The 21,506-nt window shown below is 44.5% G+C and overlaps 1 protein-coding gene across 11 annotated transcripts in view; it reads right to left on the minus strand.

Moving 5' to 3' along the window:
* The window catches only part of PRDM10 (PR/SET domain 10), a 45,999-nt gene extending 30,135 nt beyond the window's left edge, over positions 1 to 15,864 (minus strand). The window contains exons 1-7 of one of the 11 annotated variants that reach the window (XM_074848612.1): positions 13,619 to 14,729; positions 13,331 to 13,419; positions 12,421 to 12,614; positions 6,696 to 6,885; positions 4,730 to 4,894; positions 3,044 to 3,103; positions 176 to 295 (exon numbers count right to left, since the gene is read on the minus strand). In XM_074848612.1, coding sequence (XP_074704713.1) covers positions 176 to 295; positions 3,044 to 3,103; positions 4,730 to 4,894; positions 6,696 to 6,788 — 438 coding nt within the window. In that variant the 5' untranslated portion in view covers positions 6,789 to 6,885; positions 12,421 to 12,614; positions 13,331 to 13,419; positions 13,619 to 14,729. Of the gene's footprint in view, positions 1 to 175; positions 296 to 3,043; positions 3,104 to 4,729; positions 4,895 to 5,610; positions 5,731 to 6,695; positions 6,886 to 12,420; positions 12,615 to 12,766; positions 13,256 to 13,330; positions 14,730 to 15,624 lie in introns of those variants that run through there. The other 10 variants (XM_074848610.1, XM_074848613.1, XR_012626191.1 and 7 more) reach the window with 10 other exon arrangements.
* Between the last annotated feature and the right edge of the window lie 5,642 nt (positions 15,865 to 21,506).

Raw genomic sequence — 21,506 nt, forward strand, 5'->3', positions numbered from 1 at the left:
CTCCTAAAAAACCCACACATTCCATGGTGAGACTACGAAAGACGGTACAAATCTGCACTACAGCTTTCTCACATCTCCTCCCGTACCGCTCAGACGCGTTTCATCACCCGAGACAATGGAGCAATGAAATCAGTGTACTCGTACAGTTAAAAGAAAAGGGTGCCTGGCAACTTACTCTATCTGCTTGCGGACCCTGCTCCAGAGCCATTTGCTGGGGGGATTCGGCAACGTTGCCGAGCACGGACAGGTTGGTGGGATTCATGCTCTGAGCAGCAGCAGGCAAGAGCACAGTTACCTAAAATTATAGGCACTCATTTTAGCACTGCGGCATTTCCATCAGTCACATACGGGCAGTGCCCTGCATGCAAAGCTCCCTGGAGCCCTATGCTAGGTCAAAAATCGCAGCATTTGAATTTTTTTTTTTTTTTTTTTTTGGTAGGGATGATGGACTTGGACAAAACCTGTAGATCTGGGGACCAAGGGAAAAGCTTCAAAACTTCAGTCTAGATTTTGCAACTTTTGAGTTTCCTGTCTCGCGCTTTTGGCTTTAAATTAGGGTCCTATCCAGCCTGGGTTCAAACTGCACTAAAACCAGATGTGAGGAGCGCTTTAGCTCTTGGTACAACCAATGATTTGGGGTCTTTTTCTCTTCTATGTCCAAATTTGTGGGGTTTTTCAGGGAAAAGGTAAAGAAAAAAGAAGCATCTCCTCTTTTTGCCTATCTTTCTTTTTCTGAAGCAAACCAAGATCCATTATAAAAACAAAATGGTGTATTGACCTCATTGGAAGATCAAGCACTCAAATGAGAGGACTCCAGCTATTATTTTTCCTTTACATTATTTGGTCACTATACATTTTTATTTGTTTTCGTACTCTTTTTTTTTGTGTAGTAACAGGAAAATTAATGCATATTATCATACTACTCCTATCCATTCAGCAATAAAACAAAGCAGAATTAAGATTATAGGAATCACCTTTCCTGTCTTTTGCTTCCTGCTTATCTATACAGGAATTTACACTGTTATCCCACATGATTTTTCATCCTTCTCTACAGCTGACATCATGTGGCTTTAGTTTGTGCCTCTGACTGTTAAGCAGCTTTTATGCAAAAATTAAAGCCCCCACCCCTCTATGGAGGGCTGAAAAATATCAGATAAATCTGAGAACAGCTAATTGTGCCAGCACTGAAGGAGCAGGCAAGAAAATCCCTAACACAAGCACATAGTCTTAAAACTTCAAATCTAGCTGTTCTGTTTAAAGAGGTATTAAGAGTAATTTATGAAACGGCTTTGAAACTACAGCAAAAAGACTTCAGGGGACCATGTGACAGTGAGCAGGAAACTGCCAAGACAACAGCTGAACCAAGCTGTCTGGTATTGACATTTCTGATGCCAAGTGGCAACAGAAAAGGCATCATTATTCAATGGCACACCTCCAGGTCTGCCAGCAATGAGAGGTTCACACAAGCTTGTGTCTATTTGTACCTCATATTAGCATTTCCTACTACTAATCACACTTCAAACACATCTTTACTTTCACTTCCACGTCAGACACTGCAAGGAATATAGGCCTTATTTTTAAAAACCTTTCAATTTCTTTTTAAAAAGAAAAGTTTCTTTTGAAAGACAAGAGGAGTTTTGATTATTATTTTAATATTTGTTGTCAGTTCAGGGATGTCCCATGTGAAATGCTGATGTAAAACCACCTGCAAAGGCAGGAGCTGCCACAATGAGGGACTAACCCTTCACGAGCAAATGAACACCTCTGCTGGGATGGTCGTCGGACAGTGCCGGAAGGAAAGACGGGCTGAGGACACACAGACAAGTGCTCATGCCCCTGATACTCGACGTGGGATAGTACAGCAGGCCACCTCTGCTGTCAGTGTCTTTTGCACTGCACATATAAGTGATTTCTACTTTTAATTAGATCATATATTTATTTGTTAAGCGAGCTTTAAGGCAGTTAAATAGGACTTTTCGGCTTCTCAACGCAAGGAAACCGATGTGGCAAAAAATTCCAGAATGACACTCCAAACACCTCCAGTGAACTGAAAGAAAACAGGTAACACTTTACTGTGTCAGTCATATCGTTTCCTGTCTGTGCCTCAACAGTTTAGGTCTGCTTTTAGCAAGAAGAAAATTTATTTTCAGTGCACATTCAACCCTTTGCTCTGCCCCAAGACTGTCAATAAATACGCATTTTAATGATGGCATTAGTAATGATCCAGGTCTAACACGTCCATTCACACATGCCATTAAAGACTCACCAAGCAGTAATGATTTTAAGCCTCTATGACACGCAGAGAATTTGAACTAGAGATCTAGATCTGAAAGCACCTATACCACAGTGCAGTCCCCAAAGATACTAGTAAAAGTTAACAACAAAACCTTCCTATCCACGGCGGATGAAAAAATGAAAAATCATCAGCAGTTTATAAACATGGGCTCCCATTTTATTCTGTTCCTAGCCCACTTCACACTGGCAAGCACACCAGACCTGGGATGCCCCGGTAAGGCAAGGGAGCCAGTAATTGAACTCCTTCAGGTTTTACAATTAATTTCCTGTGAAGTTTCTAGTAAACATAGAATTTGATCCGAAGTTTGTATCTCTCAAGAGCCTTTTATGGACTTCAAGGCATTTGGATCAGAATCTGTACGAGGACAACTGCAAACCCAGTCTTTCCAGAATGACACATTAAAATCAAGTCAGCCACATCAGCTTGCTGACTTGAAGGGACACTGTTGAAAGATTTTTCAATATATCTGGGGCAGTAAGTTAGTATTTTTGTTGAACGTGAATTAAAAAGAATAAACTCAAGCTCTCTTTTATTGTCATTCATGCACAAGCTAGCCAAGATAACAGTGGCTTGTTATCGTAAGCGTTTTGCCCTTGATCCCTGGGATGACAGTGCATGGCTGAAGACTGCCGTTTGACAAATTCAGAGACAGCTTATTACGCTCTAGCACCACAACAATGGCCCTTTACCTTCGGTAACAGTTTCCTTACAGTTTCAGGCCCAAGGAAAATAATGTCTCCTTCTTACCTGCTGGGTGGTGGCATCCTGTTGGACGTAAGCCACTTGGGACGGATCTGTAAACAGAGTCTAGACAAAGTGAAAAAGGCTTATCAAACCGGCCTTGGGGTTGTTTACTCCCAACTCACACAAAAATTACCCTGCCACCACGAAATGATCCATACTGGATCCTTTGGTAACTTGGAATGTGCCTACTACCACAGCAGACTAATTTAACTTACCCATGTGAACCGACATGCAGAGAGATTAAACTAAAAATAGGTAGTGTTCCATAAAAAGATAGTATCATATTTATGTGGCACTTTTTTTATCTACATACTTGAAGTGCTTCACAGGATATTTTTTTTTTTTTAATACAGAAATTACTTTGTCAATTGCTGATTTAATAAATTCTACAGAATGAAATTCAATAGCTGGATGAAAGCCAAGTAATACTTGAGGGCAGGACAGAAGATAACTATTAACTTTATCTTTCTGCAAATTCACAGGAGAGTTCCTCAAAAGAAAGCATGCAGATATCAGGCATATCCTACATGTAAGTTTGATAAGGCAAGGATGTTGGTTTTTTAATTTCATAGAAGACATGCCAACTCCAATATTCTTACAGTCGCCTGCAAAAACAGCCCTGATGGGAGGGCTTCCCCTTTGGAAAGGCAAGAGTCAGATAAAAACTAAGTATTGAGTGAGGTCAGCCTTGCTTACTTTGCCAAAACTTGAAATATCTGAGCTTGTAGCAGTCTGGCTCCAACAAAATAAAGCATGGCATAATACAAATTCCACTAGCGCTTCGATAATTTCATCTCAGTTGCATGTGAGTGTCTTAATACTACACCTCTTTTTTTACAAAATGGTAGTATTCAGAGTTTTGGAGTTACTTGGTCAGTAACTTCCTGGGAGATATCCTCTCAAAATATCTTATCCTCAGAACATCCCACCACACAGGAACTGTTTTTACATAACAGCTAAGAGAGAGACCACACTGCACGAGGCTGTGCCAGCGTTGCTGCGGGTGTCAATTACATGCACTTTGTAGCATTGCTAATCTGTCCTGTCAGCAAAGACATCAAACAGTCTCAACAAAGCATGCCTGTTCCTTTTTGTTATCTGTCCACGCAGAGGTACAGATGCATACTATATTAACCCTGTATAAACACATGCTGTCAGAGAATAAAAGCTATTTGATATAATTATGAAGAAAAAGAAGCTAGGTCTATAAACCCAACAATTTCTCTGAAGACTACCAAATTAGACTGAATACACCGAGATCCTCTGCAAAAAGACACGACTGTTATTGTAACTATCAATTATGAAAACTGTACTATGCAAAACAAGGACTCTTCCACAAGATATATAGATCACTCTTCGCTTTTTACTGAATACAACAGAGGCAGAATTTCTGGAGAGATTATCTGTGTTTTGGAAAACACCTTTGATTTAATTATAATCTCATCCACCTTCAGCGAAATAACCAGCATTTCATAACTCATAGCCTTGACATCCTTCGATTACCACATTTACACATCAGACAAATGAACAGCATGAAGTCCCTGTTCAGCAATGGGCAGAGAAAAGTGTTAAGAGCAACTGCCTGCTATTTTCCAGTCATATCACTTGGCTGGTAACTGGCTTTCATCTCAAACAAGATTGTTTTGTTTTCTAGGTGCCAAAACGGGGCGGGCTCAGGACCACACATGCCTGCGTAGCTTCCACGGGATGGATGTAAACGAGCGTGTGCTCTGAGGTGTCCACGGAGGTGTAGGAGGTGCCATCGGCCGTGTAGACCACCTGCTGCGAGGGACGATCCTGCTCATCACTGTAGACAATCTGTGCCACCGTCCCCCCCTCAGGGACAAAGTGCACCTGGAAGAAAAGAACAGACCCTGTACTGATCTTCTGCAGTCATAACGCCTATGGGAAACACCACAAAACTCGTCGGTTGCGGAGGAGCCTTGGTAAGCAGAGTACCTTGTGTCCAAACTATCTAGCCAATTGTTTTGAACACATACATTTAAAATTGCATCTGAATTACACCAGCAACATAGAAATCTGGACATAAGAACCTCCATCGGTTTCTGGTTTTACTCTGCATTTTAACTCAAGACCTAACTGGTATAAAGGGCACCTTCTTGGATCATCCTTCGAAAATTCGTAACAGAAAGAAAGCTCAGATATGAACTAGTGTATCTATGGGATTTATTGGTGTACTGTTTCCCTTTATTCTCATATTCCTTTCTGGATTTATGATAATTACTTCATTCAGCTAGTTCTGTAGTTGGGGGTAATTTTGTCTGTTCGATGAGGGACTAACAAAACCTATTAACTTTGATACTGCTTCAAGTAATAGCATTGCACCTATCACGAGGAAGCAATAGTGTATGTTAGATTGCTTCTCTGTAGTACGTACTTGCTGTATCAGTAGAAAATCCAACTATTTAAACAGAGAAGCATATAACTGAAAACATTAAGCAATGATTCCAAGGACTACTGGAACAAGTTATGTCTAGAGCAGCAGTTTAAATCCAAACAAGTTGATTTTGACAGAACATTATGATCATAAATGATGATCGGTGGCCTACCTTCAACAAGCTAGAATACTTAATTCCAGTGGCAATAGGAACATGTTCACCTTCTGACACCCTTTACATGCTGAAAACCATTTTCAGCACATGGGAAGAACAGGACAGTTCGCTGGAAACCTAGTTTTAAGATCCATATTCATACAAAATATTTTCACATAAAGCGATCCCACAGTTACATGTGTTATTTACCTTGTTTCACCTTTTAGCTTATGTTTCAGAAGACACCTGGTACTCCCCCGTGGATGCCAAGTGCTGATTCTGTACAATAAATCCTCATGCAAACACTACAGTAAGGATACATGCAGTGTTTCACATTTGGAGAGCACTCTGCAAACACTAATTAAGCCTTATAACTGCCATGCGCAAACAGTATGGTTATCCCATTGTACAGATAACAGAACACAGGGCATTGAAAACTGCCTTTCTTTGCAAATTTTAAAGCTGGAAATTACCAGGAGCATCAGAATTTCTCAGCTTGTGGGTCAAATGACATGCAGCACCCTCTTCATAACATATTCAGAAGTAAATCAATTTACAGTCTTCTAGAAATTCTCAGCTGTATTGTCTCAGAGACAGAGGGACTGGCTGCCTAGATCAGAATCTGACTGTATTAGTCACTAACGATTAACGTTTCTCCCTTCCCCACTACTCAGATGTCTGACTGGAAAAAATTATTCATATTACTTTCTCCAAGGTCCACCCACAGTTCCAATTGATTCGACCGATGCCATCAAAATGGGCCGCCACAGACCACAGATTTTGTTAATATTCATTAATCTGAATACCCTTTCACTTTCCCGCATGGCTAAACATATATTTGGACACTGAAACTTCTATAGCCACTGCCTGGTTTCGTTTAGCTCGTTTCAGATGTCTGCGTATTCACTGCTGCGGTTTGCACAGCTCACTTTTGGAACCTTCAATCCGAAATCACCACAGACGTGTTTGTATGTCCCCTCAAATGAAAGCTGAGTTTCCAGACTCTAAGAAGGGGTCGAATGGGAACGCCTGCTTGCTAAGCCACCGCACCCAGCCCAGGTCAGTCTGAGCAGAACCCGAGAGCTCTGGAGGGCACTAGTCACCTGCGTGCTATTCTGTTCCGGCTCAGCAGAGTCAGCCCACACCTGAGGACTTTCCTCTTTGGAGTCCATCTCCTCCCTGCCGTGGTGCTCCATGAGGAGAGGGATCTACTGGAGGAATGTCTGGCTGAATAGATTCATCTGTTCACTGTGCTTCTACTTCCAGGAGACAAGGTGATCTTCAGTAACATGGCTATAAAGAAAAAAAAAAAAAAACAAGCGTGACACGTAGAACGGAGGTATGAGGCATTATCATCACACACTGCTCTACAGGAACACACTGCCAGCATAAAGCAGGCTTGGCGTTATGAACATGTGCATTCTCATTTACCATACTCGAGTTCTGCTGTATAACACTTTCCATGTCCTATTAAGGGGGAAACAAGTCAACCATTGCTACAATTGCACTGAAAGATGACAATTAATTCCTCCTGCACATCTTTCTCTGGCCACAGGCAGTTCACAAAACATTCTTCCAATTGTCCTTCTGGCACCTCCAGGCCCAGAAATCAATAAACGATGCAGGAAATTGGCTTTAAGATTCCAGCAAGCCAATGGTACCTTCAGAGATGCACCACCAGTTTCTCAGTTTTTCCAAGACAGGTTTTGTTTGAGAACCAACTGGCTTGACATCTACAGGCAGCTTTCACCTTGTGCAAAACTGCAGTCCCAGTTGGTATTCAGGCAGTGTTACAATAGCCAACTTTTAGAAAGAGAACAATGAAACTTAAAACTCTAATTCATGCGAGCCCAAAGATCCTGACAAATTGCTTCCAAGCTAGGTTTTATTCACCTCTTGCAATTTTACTGGGGCCTCTCAATCTGCCATTGGGAATCTCAGAAGCATAATTTACAGCTCCAGTGATTGGTTTAGTCAGTGGTTCAGCACCTTCCCAGTCCTTTGTCTCTAATGCCGTATTAAATCACAGGCCCAGGAATTAGCATGAGGCTGAGCCCATTCCATTTTTCAGCTAGTCCAATTAACTTTATTTTATACCGAGTGCCTCGCTGGGCTGATCCAATGCCAGTACCCCGTCTGTGCATCAGGAAGAAAGCAGAAGGCTCCTTGCTGACGCTTTCATTCATTTGCATTTTAAATGCAAATTATTTTAGTCATAATTTATTCCCATAAATGCTAGCAGTTGGCTTGTCATTGACAAACTAAAAAAAGATAGGGAGGGAAAAAAAAAAAAAAAAAGCAGCAGGCACTTTCTGCCTTGTGCCAATTTTGCCAGCAACGAATAAGCTTTGCAGACCCGAGCACTGACTGTACCGCTGGTCCTGGCCAGAACATATAAATCAATACTACAGAAAAGTCTCAGCCTAACATCACTGAACTGCGCGGTGGGGAAAAAAAATCATATTCCTTCCACATATACAAAGAAAAACTGTGGGAAAGATATTTTGGGGCATCGCTAGACAGTAAGTCACGCCACTGTTGGTGACTAGAGCCTAACGTTTGCTGTCTCATACCGAGCCACACAGTACACGTGTGCCACACGGTCCCCCACACAAGCAGAGACCGAGGAGCTGTTCTGACTTCCTCTGAGACCCATACACCGTTAGGTTATGGGAATAAAGGAACAGAAATCCTACCTCCATTAGTATTACTTGATACAAAACATCCAGAAAAAGCCCTGAGGAGGAAAGGGAAAAAGAAATACATGTACCTGCAGGCAACGCTTTAGCTAGGGGATCTCATTAGTAGGAAAAAATGAACCGCAGCAAACAATTGGGACTGATAAACACCAGCTTTACTCTCCAAGTGTTGAAAGCCAGGGCCATTTACAATCAAATATTATTTATTTATATATCACAGCACACACAAGCTGATAGATAGATAGATAAATAAATATCATCCATCCCCCCATAATATCTTTCATCCAGCTATCTCAAAGCTACTTGCTACATTATTAAGGATTGAGGGATTTTTCTCAGATCTAATCTGACCACTTTCACTGAATTCCATTGCTCATTTTATCAGGTATGCGATCACCAAGACGTCTAGAACTGCTTGTATGAAACGTGATAGCATTTATGTCAGTAACATAATCTGAACAACAACTTTTACGTAAAATTAAATGCCTATCCTGTTGATATTCTTCGGCTGGTTTATCCCAAACAGCTCTTTTTGATTGTCATTATTAATCAAGAGCCAATTCAGGTAATTGCACTAACAATAGCCAGTAGTTTAATCAATGACCTAATTGCTTAGAAAATAAATATAAATGCTCGAGGTTTCAAATTTGGGTGGTTTGGGGTTTTTTAATTATACTGTTAATAAGAATGTAATTAAATTAACCAGTGATTGAATTGAGAAAGGCAGAGCTCCGGCTATTGCCACATGGTGCAACAAGTCACAGAATTTTTGGCTGACCTTCCCCACAAGCAGATACTGAAGGTCTGAAGGAAGATGCTGACTCACTTCTGCAGACTCATTTTGGCACGAATAACTTAGAATTTGAGTGGAAAGGAGACCGAAGGGTTCAGACAGGTTTTTTAGTAGACAAAACTGGGCATTAAGGGTCATATCTGCAACAAAATAGTACGAAAAAGTTGGAAAAGAAAGCAGAAGACAGTAATTCTACATTTTGCCATGGTTCTAAAGGCTAGTGCTTATCTCAAATCTCAGGGAAAAAAGCAAGGTTGCGCCAAATTCAGTGGCTCAGTGGTGCAGTTTCTATAAATGGTACTGTTAACTGCTGTTCTTCACGGAAATGAAAAAAATATACTGCTCAGCCCAGCCAATTGTGTAGCAATAATAATCAGACAATATTAGGAGCTGCAGGATTTGCTGATGCTTTCAACTTCTCGGCTTCAAAATACACCCCAGGATCTGCCTCTCTGGTACGCATTCCTATCAAAGACCGGAGCTCCGTGAATTCTCATCACTTCTATCATCACCAAAATACACAGGAAAGCACGTCTCCCTGGAAACGGGGATGTGCTGAGGGAGACAGCAGTGCAAGAGCAGATGGGCCACATCCCAGCGAGGTCCCAGGGCCAGGCAATGAAGAGGGCCCGAGGCAGGAGCGAGCGTCGGAATTCAGCTGGTACAAAAGCCAATAGTGAAACAAAACCTGCAGTTACGGTCAGGAGCTGGAAAGCAAGATCTGGTCAAACGTCACTGACAACAAAACTGCCAGGAAACACAAACACCTGAGTAAGTTTTCTAGCACTGATGACAGAGAAGACCAAAATAACTTTGCTCACTAGTCCTTCATAGGATGCTCTCCCTCATCAATCCTGCATGATCTTATTTTCTTTAAAGCCCCCCCTCAATATCCGTTACAGCTGTGACGCTGACGGCCACGGTGCTCGAGACTTTAACAATCTCCCCATGTTCTTCTCTCAGCAGAGATCCCTCACTGCACGAGGAAGAGGCAGATGTCCACCTCAGCACGTAGACACAATATTTTTTCAAGTTAGCTGCAGAAGAATCATGATGAGTACGTTAGGGTGTGTGGCCTCCACACTAAGCCTGTTAGTGAAGCCAGTTTGGGAGATACAGGTAAAAGAAAATACTTAGTTTCTCAAAGGGTCTGGCTGGAAGCTTTGTTGTTTTCTTTAGCAGAAATAAATGAAATTCTGGACATAAGCATTGCCAAACAGCTGGCATGCAAGGGAACACTCCGCTTGTCTCTGCTTGCTCTCTGCACTGTTTGCCCACGGATTATCCTTTGCAATTGTTGGTTTTCCTCCCCATATCTCACACGTGTCAGATATTTTCAGAGAAGCTAAATGTTGAGGCAAGCACCTCAACGGGAAGCTCTGCAACGCCCAAGGGGGACGCACACACGTTCTGAGACCTATCACCCAATCTATCGGCTGCGGTTGCGTCACTGCCCCGGGGTTTGCGTACGACCTGATAAGTGTCGCGGGCACCAGCCAGAAGCGGTGCCAACTCGTGAGATGCTCAACCATTTACAGCAATTGTGAAGACAGCCTCTTCCTCCCCAAAATAGCAGGCATGCCTCACCCAGTCCATGCTGGGTGATGACACAAGCTGAAACAGTAATAGGTATAAATATAACCCAGCACCACTCCAGTACGTCAGTGGCAGGACGCAGCGTGTCACTATATATAAGACACAACGCGAATCAAGAACCCACGCAGCTCCCGTTACTTTAAAATATCCACTCCAGCGGAAGAGAACTCATTCTGACTTGGGTCTGCTGGAGCTCTGAGACAGCACCCATGGGTGCTGCCCTTCAGCTCCCTAGGACGTGCCCATGTTTTCCACAGGTAGAAGCACGCTCGGAGTTCGGAAGCGACACGAGCGTGCCGCTGCGCTTATCTCTCAGCGAGGCTTAGGACAACCTGGTGCTAACCACAGCTAGGAGGATTTAGAGTTGGAGGGCAGGATGAGTATTCTCCTACGTGTCCGTGCACTCATAATATCCAGCTGTCTGCCTCATCAGGTAAGTGCAAGTAAATCAACCACCTCTTCCAAACAAAACAGGTTCATTTCAGTGTGCCATTCACATTTACCTTCCTTTTCTCAACACCCTCTGGGGACCTGCTGGTGTCAGAGACCTATGCCTTCCTCTTTAGTTCTTGCCTTTTACATCCAATCTAAAAAATCTCATTAATGGTGAAGCTTCTCCTCACGCCCGGAAAGTGCCTTTGTGTCACTGCCTGACCAGTTCTTCATCTTTTTGGAAATGGCACTTGAAAACTCCTTTTGACCACCGCAATACTCTCTAACGCCTCTCTCCTGTTCCTGCAGCGTGTTGTTTTCTTTGAAGTTGTATTATTAAATCAGCAGCTTTCCCCACTCGCTGCATGCCGCTCCAGAGGATGAGAAAGCACTGCTCAGGGGAAAAATGCCTCTACCCAACAGCAAAGCCCTCATTAGCCTTGCTGTCCTCAGCAGAAGACACGTCGCCCTCAGCCACCACAGCACCCGTGCCATGTCACCTCGTAGGCACCCCTCTGACCCCTAACACTTAGAGAGTCCATGGTGCTTTAAGAGGAAAACCTCCACTAACAGCAAAGTCATTGTTATTTTGCATTTGCCATGTAAGAGTTTGACACCAGTCGAATACAGTGAATCCATACGATGCTTCAAAGGAAAGCTCAGCTCTGAAAATCAGAGGGGAAAAAAAAAAAAAAAGATCAGCAGTAACCATATTTTCTTGGCACACTTGCTGTTAAGGAATGGCCATTTCTTTCAGTGCTGGGACTACACAAGAAGATAGACAGACAAAAACTCTGGGGACTTCATCTGCAGCAACCTCTCCAAGACTCATTAAGGACATTCTGCTGAGAAAGCACCCGAGCCAGTAGCTGCCAAACATTCATTTTTGTCCCTTCTCCGGGATGAGAAGAAAGGGGGAATATTAAAGCTGGGCAAGGGGAGAAGTCCACCTCCCTGCTCAGGGAGCCATAAAGCCACTGCAGTATCTCAAATGAGAATCCACTTTACAATAATGGTGCATGAAACGGCTAATGTGATTTACTCCCCGGTGTAAGAGAGGCTTGCATATAGATTGGGGTTCCCTGCAGCAATAATAGCAGGGGCTATTAGCTTAATCCTTTAAGTACTGAGCTCACTGACCACTCTTCTCCCCCGCCAACCATACGCAAGGACAGCAAGATTGTTATGAAAGGGGGTTTTACGACTACAGGTCTTCCTCCAGCTTTTAATACGAAAATGATTTATTATGCTCAAAAGGAACATCACATGTGTCTGCAAAAAGCTATATCCCACACTTAAGTTAATTACCCCAGCTTGCCTAGAAGGCAGAGTCGGTGCATTTCCTGAGATCCCTTGGCAGGAATACGCTTTCATTGCAGCAAGAAGGTTTCTAACCTCATTGAGGACTGAGTCACGACTGCCGTCTCCTCCTCTGCATTCCCATCCATCAAAAGCACATATTGTTTCAAGGAACCCTGGCTCTGGCGCATTTTGGCTGACTGCTAATAATCAGGTAATACATAACCACAATATTTATGTTTGGTGAGTTAGAAACGGAAATCACACATAGGGCTGGGGCAGTACAGATTATTTCCACGAAAGGAAAAATGGCTTCAATTTATTTAATTGTATACTCAGCCAAACACAAACTCACTCTTTACTCAAATTGCGCATAATGAATTGATCTATATCCTTATGGCACACCCATCAAAGCAACAAGGAGCTGGAAAAGATGTCTTAGATCTTCAAGGCCAGTCCTCCGCATGTCGCAGTCCTTCTCCCGGAGGGACAGTGAGCAAGCACTTGTTGCAACTATTCTCTCACAAAGTATCAGGTAACTAGCTGAAACTGTTTCTACCATAAAACACAGGAGATAATCAAACCGCTCTCTTTCAGAATAGCTGATTCTCTGAAGTAGCACAGATACCACAGAGAACAAATCAGGCTATCTGTCCATTAAAACAGGTGGGAACTTAACATACAACGCCAGTCAAGGGCTGCCACACAACTTCTATTTCTGTGTGTTTTACTAGCATGAAATAAAAGTGACAAATAGACCCGATCTCATGTTTAAGTCAAAACAAAATTCACAATAGTAAGACAGCCCCTGTAATTAGCTACACTTATAAGTCACTTAAAATTCTGTTTGCACAGCTGACAGCAGCTGCAGGTGGTCAGAAACACACTCAAAGTAGCTGCTGACTGCAGAGCAAATTACCATCAGAGAGCTCATCCAGGGATTCTCTTTGCAGGTTAGTAGTAAGGGTGCCAGAGGAAAGCCAAGCAACATCACATGCCCATTTCTCTCTAAAAACAAATTATCAATTATTCCATCAGATAATAACAACAACAATATCTCATCCTATAACCAAGGTAATAAAGGTGTCTTCATTTTAAATGCCTAACGCACAAGAGAAGCATGCATATAGCAAAGTGCCAAAAAGCATCACAATTCGGGAGATAAGTTTTCCCTTTAAGGACTGACTAAAGAAATACTCCCTCTTACTTTTTTTTTTCCTAGAAATGAAGGCATTAGAAGGTTTGAGACTGCCCATTATTATATTTCTGCCAAAGACGCAAAGAACTCTTGTAAAATCTGCTGACGATTCATTCACATTTCATCTTCTAACTTAACCAATAGAAAGGAAAAAAAAATGTATTAAAAATAGAAGCTAAAGTTCAGTATAGTCTCTATTCCCACTGAAACTCTGAAACAGAAACGTTGATTTGCATCTTACAGACACTCAGCTTTGTGCTTGTTCATTCAAGGCCTGCAAGAACCATGAATGCATCAGTAATAGACTACTGGTTGGCACTCAGATAGCAAAAAGCACATCACAAACACTGACCATTTCACTCTCAGGACTATGAAGCTCAGTAGCCTAAACCAGGTTTTTAACTCTGGACTATGAAGCTCAGTAGCCTAAACCAGGTTTTTAACTCTGATCTACAGAGCCCTGCAAGGCCCCTTCTAAGGATCTGCAATGAGCAGTTGAGAGGCAAGAAGTGACCATGCATAGCTTGAAATGTCTTGTACAGGGGAAAATAACGCTTTAACAGGTGAACTGCCCCTTTAGGGTGGCAGATCTGAAAGACAGAGCACCAAGACCTTATTTTCCCACTCCAACTTAACAATTTAAGTTTTTTAATGTAACTGTGGCACAGGATGGGGGGACACAGCAACTCAACACCAAAACCTAAGTAGCAAGAGGTCCACAAGATCAAACAGCCACATGTTATAACTGTCCCTCAGGCCACAAGAACAGGCACATTTGGCAGAGGCAACCACCACCATGAAGACCATCATTAGCAGAGCAGGGGCAAACACCACAGCTTCCACTTGCAGAAGTCGCTTCTGCTCACGCACAGGCCTTGCCCTTTCCTTGGGGCCCTTGCTGGATGGAAACACCTCACACAGCGGGAAGCAGCAAAAGGCCCAAACCCACCAGCCTGGTCCTGCTCTGCCCTTGGACGAATCCATCCACACAGGCCCCATCCTGGCACCTCAAGGTGGGGAGGAATGGGCTACCAGCCCTCCACACCAAGCTCCAAGGCCACCCAGACCACAGCCTTTTCCCGCTAGGGCCAATACGGGCACCCAAACAGCCCCCTCACGGGATCCCCACGGATGCAGCCGCCCCCCAGCCCCCCTCAGGCCAAACTGCCACTCTCCCCCACCCGCTCCCCTTTATATACCCCTGCGCCCCACCACCGGCAGCCAATCCGGGGAGGGGGTGCGACGCCCCCTCCCCTAACTAGGCCAATGGGAGGCAGGGGCGCGAGGCACGCGGCCAATCAGGAGGCGCAGGTGCCCCCCGCCCGCCCGCCCTCCCGCTTCCCGCCACCGCCGCTCCCCCGTGTGAGAAACCACCGCGCCCCCCTCACACCCCCCCGAGAAGGCGCCATCAGCCCCCCGTGAGGGCGCCCAACGGTCAGTCGGCCCCAACCACTGTAGCCCGGGGAGGGGGGGACAGGAGCTGGCGGTGAGAGGCCGCGCCGGGCGGGCAGAGGAGAGAAGACGGCCCGGCAGCCGATACTCTTGGGGGAGCTGGTCTGACTGTGGGGCGAGGGGAGCGAGCGGCCCAGAGTAACGGGGGGTGGGGGGGTGAGGTGCCCACAGTGCTGGGGGAGGGGGGGAACAAGATGGCTCCGGCACCCCCCCGCCACTGAGGTGCCGGGGTCCGGACTGTACCAAGCAGGGAGGGGGGAAACAGGGGTGGGGGCAGCCCCTTCTCCCTCTGTCCGGGGCGGGTGGGGGATCCCGGCTGGAGCGGGGAGGGGGGGGAAGCGGACTGTACCTCTCCCGCGGGGGGGGAAGGGGAATGACTGCGCCCTGCTCGCCCCCCCCCCCCACTCGCGGGAGCCAACGGTTTATCCCGTTCCCAGCGCTAAGGAGCCGCCAGCTCCGGGCGCCATCTTGGGTGCGACTAAAACAACAAGTCCAAAACCCCCGGCGGGTCCCCGCGGCGCCCCTGGAGCGGGCTTCCCTCCCGGACCGTCCCATCGCGTTACCTGAGGGGGTCCCGTGCCGGTGCCGCGTCCCGGCCGCCGGCGCCGGCCCCGCTGCGGCCCCAAACCCCCCCACCTGTCCTCACCTCACAATGGTAGCTGCAGAGCGGGAGGGGGGGCGGCCGCCCAGACTTCATTACCATAATCTGCCTGGCAACAGGCCGCGGCGCCGCACGCTGATTGGCTGAAACGCCTCCGCCCGCGAAGATGGGGCACAAAAGTCCTCAAGAAAAGACTCGGAGGCGGCCGGGTCACGGGGCCGGGGAGCAAGGGGGGGACCCCGATCCACGGGGAGGGGAGGGGGGGGAAACCCTGCCCGGGCCTTTACTCCCCCCCCTCGAATGCCCGCGACCAATCAGAGCGCCTCTCTCATCCCCGCACCTCACCGCTGGGAGCCTCGCCACCAATCAGAGCGCGCCTCTTATCGCGGCGCTCCGCCCCCTGCTGGGGGAGGAGGTGTGGGGAACGCGAGCAGCGCCCCCTGCTGGGAGGGCGGGGAGGGGCGCCCCCTGCTGGCGGGGTGGGGGCGGCCTCCGAGTGACGGACGGTGATTTATTTATCGGGGCGGGGGGGGAGGGCGGCCGGGCCCCCCCCCTTTTACACGGCAGGGAGGGCCGGGTCCATCTGCCTCTCCCCGCTAGATGAAGAGGCGAGCATGAGATCTCCACAGCCCCCTGTGCTTCATCTCGCAACCCCTCGGGGTATAATTCTCTGAAATTGTGTCAAAAATAGCAGTCTGGAGGGATTCGCTGTAATTTTATTTATATACTTACAAATTAAAAGCTGAAGCAAGAGCTATTAATATCTGTCGAGGGTCAGCCAGTGAGGGAACTGCCCCCAAAAGGGCTCCTTCTGCCTAACAGGACCCCAACTGGTGCTGGCGTTTCTTTTTTTCATGGTATATGTGTCCAAGTCCTAAATGTCAGCTCAGAGAAGGATAATAATTACTATTGTTCGGATATTTAACTAATTGGTCATTCTAATGGGGTTATCACCATACTTTTGTTTCTGCTCTTCTTAAAGAGGTGTTTGTATTATGGTGGCATGGAAAAATACTGCTTTTCTTATTCCTTATTTGACATTAGCATGTGCTCAGAAAGCCATTTGATCTAGTAGTTCAGTAGACATTTCTTAAATAAGACAATCTCTGTGTTTTGTACCTTTTAACTTTATTCCAAATGGCTTCATGAACTGCGTGTGTGCACATTCATAATAAACACTGTTCCACTGAGGCGTGGGCAGCTACAGATCCTGCAAGGGGCCATTGTGGCTAATTGACCCAAAATCCACTAAGACAGGAAGGGTAAATTTTGGTTAAAGATGAGTCACTGCTTTTACAAAAACTGGTTCTGCTCATTCTCTGCCCAGGAGAATAGTGAGAGGGTCAGATCTTGGTGCAATTAAGCATACTTCTCCACTAGGTCTGTCTTTTGAAAGCCTGAGCTACTCTTTTAAATTAAGAAGTGCAGGTATATATTGAAATCATCCCCTGTTGTACTGACCCATCCCTTCCATGAGCAATCAAGATTTTAAAAAAAAAAAAAAGCAGAGATGCAAATTTTCTAACTTGTACTTAGGAACTTGACCTTAAAATGTTAGGTAAGAAATGATTTTAAAACTGAAGTGAGCAGAATTAATTACCAATTAGAAGTTTGTTGGGTTTGTGGGGCTTTTTTCCCCTCCACAATAATTTTTCACTCCTCTGGGCAGTTCTCTTAATCTGGATTATGAGAGTGATGGAGTCAATTTATTCCTCTATCCTATAAAAACAGTTCTAATTTCATTATACCATGCTGAAATGTTAGGATAACAAATAGCACGAGGAAATACATAAGACCCAACAAAACTGCTTTATTCCTCATAAGTCTTAACAGCTATATGTATTACTTCTGAAAAATCAAAGTGTTTTCAGTGTTGCATTTTTATTTGAGATTTCCAAGAGTCTCCCTTACATTTTGAAGATTTACTGGCTCCAACACACACTATTGTGCCACGTTTGCATACATACAGTTCTACAATTGGGCACAAAACAGCGTGGGACCTCTGGGCTGTCCTTCCCCGGTACGTGGGTCATATTCTGAAAGTTATCCCACATTTGGTTTTTTTTTCCCCTCTTAGCTTGGAAAGGCCGGTTCAGTGCAAGTGTACAGGGGCTGCAACAAGCTGCCAGATGCAGCAAAAGCCGATTCATCATCTGCAGGATCTGGAATGTGATGTAAAGCCTATTGTATTGCCCACATTTTATGTGTTGTTTCGGACGCTCCAGCATGGGCTTTGTTTTTCCAATAGCTTCATGCTGTCGGAGAGAGAGGAGCCTTCACATTAGGTTCTTTTATTTCTAATATTCATAGTTCAAGTACGCTACATAAAATCATTTCCCCATCCACCTATATTGTCTGGAACAGCGTTGTAACCCTTCACCAGATCCTCCTTTTCCCCCCTTGTCTTCTGGGTCATCAGATCTGTATCTCCGCCTCTGCATCACCTCATTTGGATACTGCTGTTTCAGCACTACCTCTGCTGCATGTGTCCTGTCTTGCCTGTTCTGTCTCTTCCCTGTGGCCACTACAAGGCTCATTTTTCCAGGCCACAGCCCTGTCTCCCACATCGAAGCATGTGTACTGACATCCTCCCAGCAAGGGCCATATTCTCCCTCATTTCAGGCTCCAGGTGGAAAAGCATACTTTAACCCAAGCCCATTTCATTTACTTCTGAATATCTTTTTGAGCCAACTCTTTCCCTTGAAGCTCTTCAGCTATTCCCTTCACCTAGTAAAACCACTTTCACAGGTCTTTGCCTTAAAAACAAACCTCCCACACCTGGACCACAGTCCCCTAAAGCTGCTCGCCAACACTCTTTCAGCCCTCCTAGAAAGCTTGTCTGTTCTTTTCCTGTCTATACCTCCTTGTTTCTGGTTTTGTTGAGGTTACCTGATTTTTCTTTATGACATTATCCCATTTTGAGAAGCACGTAGATGAAAACATGACAAAGAAAAATGCTGTAAACTCATTTGAGTTATTAGAGAAGCAGACGATGCCTCGCTGGCCCAATTGACCTCCCAGACTACATCTGTGCATGATAAGTAGGTACTTGTGCTTAGATTTCCAAATTAAACTGTGCACAGATCGGGCTACGCATTGTGGTACCCATCTAACTTCCTGTGTGCAAGTCAGCAGCTGGCTGTGATTTAAAACACCAATCTAGAAGATGGAAAAACTTCAGCTCTCCATGTTTCTCCTAAAACCTGCTAAATTATAATGCAACTGAAATGTAATTACTTTACATCCTGCACAGAGAATACAGAACATGGTGAAGGTAGAAATATGAGTTTACTGGTTTAGAGCAAGCCACGATAAATTTAATTAAAGTGGCCTCATGTAAAACACATACAAATACAACAAAGTTATCCTATTTTAATTCTCAGGGTCATTTCCCCCCCAAAAAAAGTTTTAACTAGTTTATTTGAACAAGCTGAGTTAATCCCCTTATAGTGCAAGGAAAGGTTTGACTAATTGAAGTTTGGGGGTTAAGTGTGTTTTAATAGCATCTACCTAACCATCTCAAAAATTTAAAAATTATTTTACTTAAAACTAAATTAAAAACATACCATTGGAGAAAGTGTTTCATCACATACATTCATTATTGGCCACCTTTTTGCCTGATCTGTACCCACCCGAATGGCATTTACCCCCAATATTCATAAGAAATATAGGCAACAGGCACAGTAATAAGGGAAGAAACAACTCCCATAGCCCCACCCCCCCGATATCTTTACAGGGCATTTGGTAAGAGGTGCCTCAAGTCTTGGGAAAAAGGAGCATTTCAGTTCACTGTGAAAACCTATTTAGCAAAGCCATGCTGTGGCGTAGGGATGGGAAAAGCAAGTTCTGGCTGCAAAAACGCCTGCAGGGGAAAATACTCTGCCACTCACACACCAATATCTCCCCATTATAACCGTATTTACTAAGGCTGCTGCTTCTGAGGGTGTCTTGAGATCTCTGGGTTTAGGGGAAGATAGAAATCAGCCGAGAGAGTTTTGTGTTTCACAAGTTTTGATGTAAACTGCCTGTTTGCAAGCTTTTACAGGGTGAGAAAAATACTTTTCATTCTTGTGCACAGCTGCTACGTGGAGTCCTGGCCCTTAAGCAAGGCAGCGAGGTGGTTGCGGTACCAGTAGATGCCCCAGCTCACAGGCGACGGCGAGTACAGGAACACCAACGCAGCAGAGTTGTTCTTTGTGTTGCAAGACTTCTTAATTACTGGAACATTTCCCAGAAATCTGCGTTGGACAGATGTAGTTCAACTTCAAATGCAGGTCAACTACTTCTTCATCTGGGGTTACTGTTTATTCAGTGCATGCATTTCTTCTCTGGGAAAGACCTTCAACCACAATTAGCCTCACCATCCTTAATTGAAAGTACCTGACTTCAGTGGCTGATTTTGGACTCAAGCTCAGGTGTCACCACTATCCAGTTCTGGTTATGTAGGAGCATTGTCATTAGTAGGAAATCATTTGTCCATCAACTGCAAAGTAAACACAGAGGCTGTTTGGGTTTCCTCTCCATTAAGCAAGCTGGAATGACTCAAAACTATTAACAATGCTTTTTGATATTTCTGAGTTTGCCCGAAAGTTGAATAAAGGTTGAATATTCTATATTAAAATTAGTCCTGTATCTAGGCCTTAAAAAAACATCATAAATAGTTAAAGGATTTTTAACTTTTCTAGAAGGTTTCCCTGTCTCTAGCACCGGGAAAGGACTTGTTAATACATGTCCCTTTGGTAGCTGTTTTCAAAAAAGTGATGATGAGATCATACAGTCAGTCTTACCCAGCTTCTGCTGGGAAAGAAGAGATCTTCAGAGATATTCCTCCTGCTTCTGGATATGCTTAGTAGATAAAGAGAGGCAATACAGAAAAAAGTGCAGTGATAACTTATGGTAGATGTTTAGACAGGAGCCACTTTTTTAAAAAAAGAAAACATTTTATTATCGAATTTAGTATATGTGCAAATCGTACACTCTGTTTATCTGGGCTTTTTATATAACAGCAAAAAGTAAATCCCCTAGCTGGGAAGACTCAGTATTATTTTTCAATATGTATAAAGATAGAAGATATTTATCTGTCAGATGGTCAGTCTTCCTCCTTCCCCAGAATTTAGAAATTAAGAAATCTGACCATCTCATGGATGTAGGAGTTGGCAGGGGGGCTTCTAAGCCACCCAGTCCTCTCCATGACTACACTATATAGCCAGGGCAGGCTTTCTCTTAGAGAGAAACTGAGACTCTTGTTCTTGCAGCCTTGAACAAGAGACTAAAAACATCACTGAAAACAAGGTTTTTTTTCCAAGGCCCATTTTTACTTATTTGTTCTTGTGCCAACATTTTTATGCAGTTTAAATAGGGGACTTTTTTCTTTCCCCTGTGTTTACTCTCCTGATGTATTTATAGGCAGCAGGCATAGCCTCTCCTGAAGTTTATTTCGCTAGACTACACAGGCCACATTTCTTTCATCTTCTGCTGTATAACACATTCCTCATTCCCCCATCTGCCTTGCTAGCCCCTCTGCTGTAGTGGGGCAACAGAGCTTTTAAAAAGAAGTTTTCATCTTACATGATGAATTTTCCAAAGCAGCTTTAGAAACCCTTATTGATTTCTAAGAGTAAAACAAACTCCCCTGGGAGGTTTTGAGCTCTTATCCAAAAGTCTGGACCTCCAAGCTTGTGAAAGTACTCATCAGCTACAGTCTCACCCTTCAGCACCTGAACAAGATGAGTAAGGCTTATCCGGAGATGGCAGTCAGGGTCATTTAAGAATCCAGGTCATTAGGCAAGTCCAAGAGGATGAGGCAGGTCTGATGTCCAGACAGGAATTAAACCTGTAGGTCAT

This window comes from Strix aluco, chromosome 23, assembly GCF_031877795.1.
Source record: "Strix aluco isolate bStrAlu1 chromosome 23, bStrAlu1.hap1, whole genome shotgun sequence".
Lineage (NCBI taxonomy): Eukaryota > Metazoa > Chordata > Aves > Strigiformes > Strigidae > Strix > Strix aluco.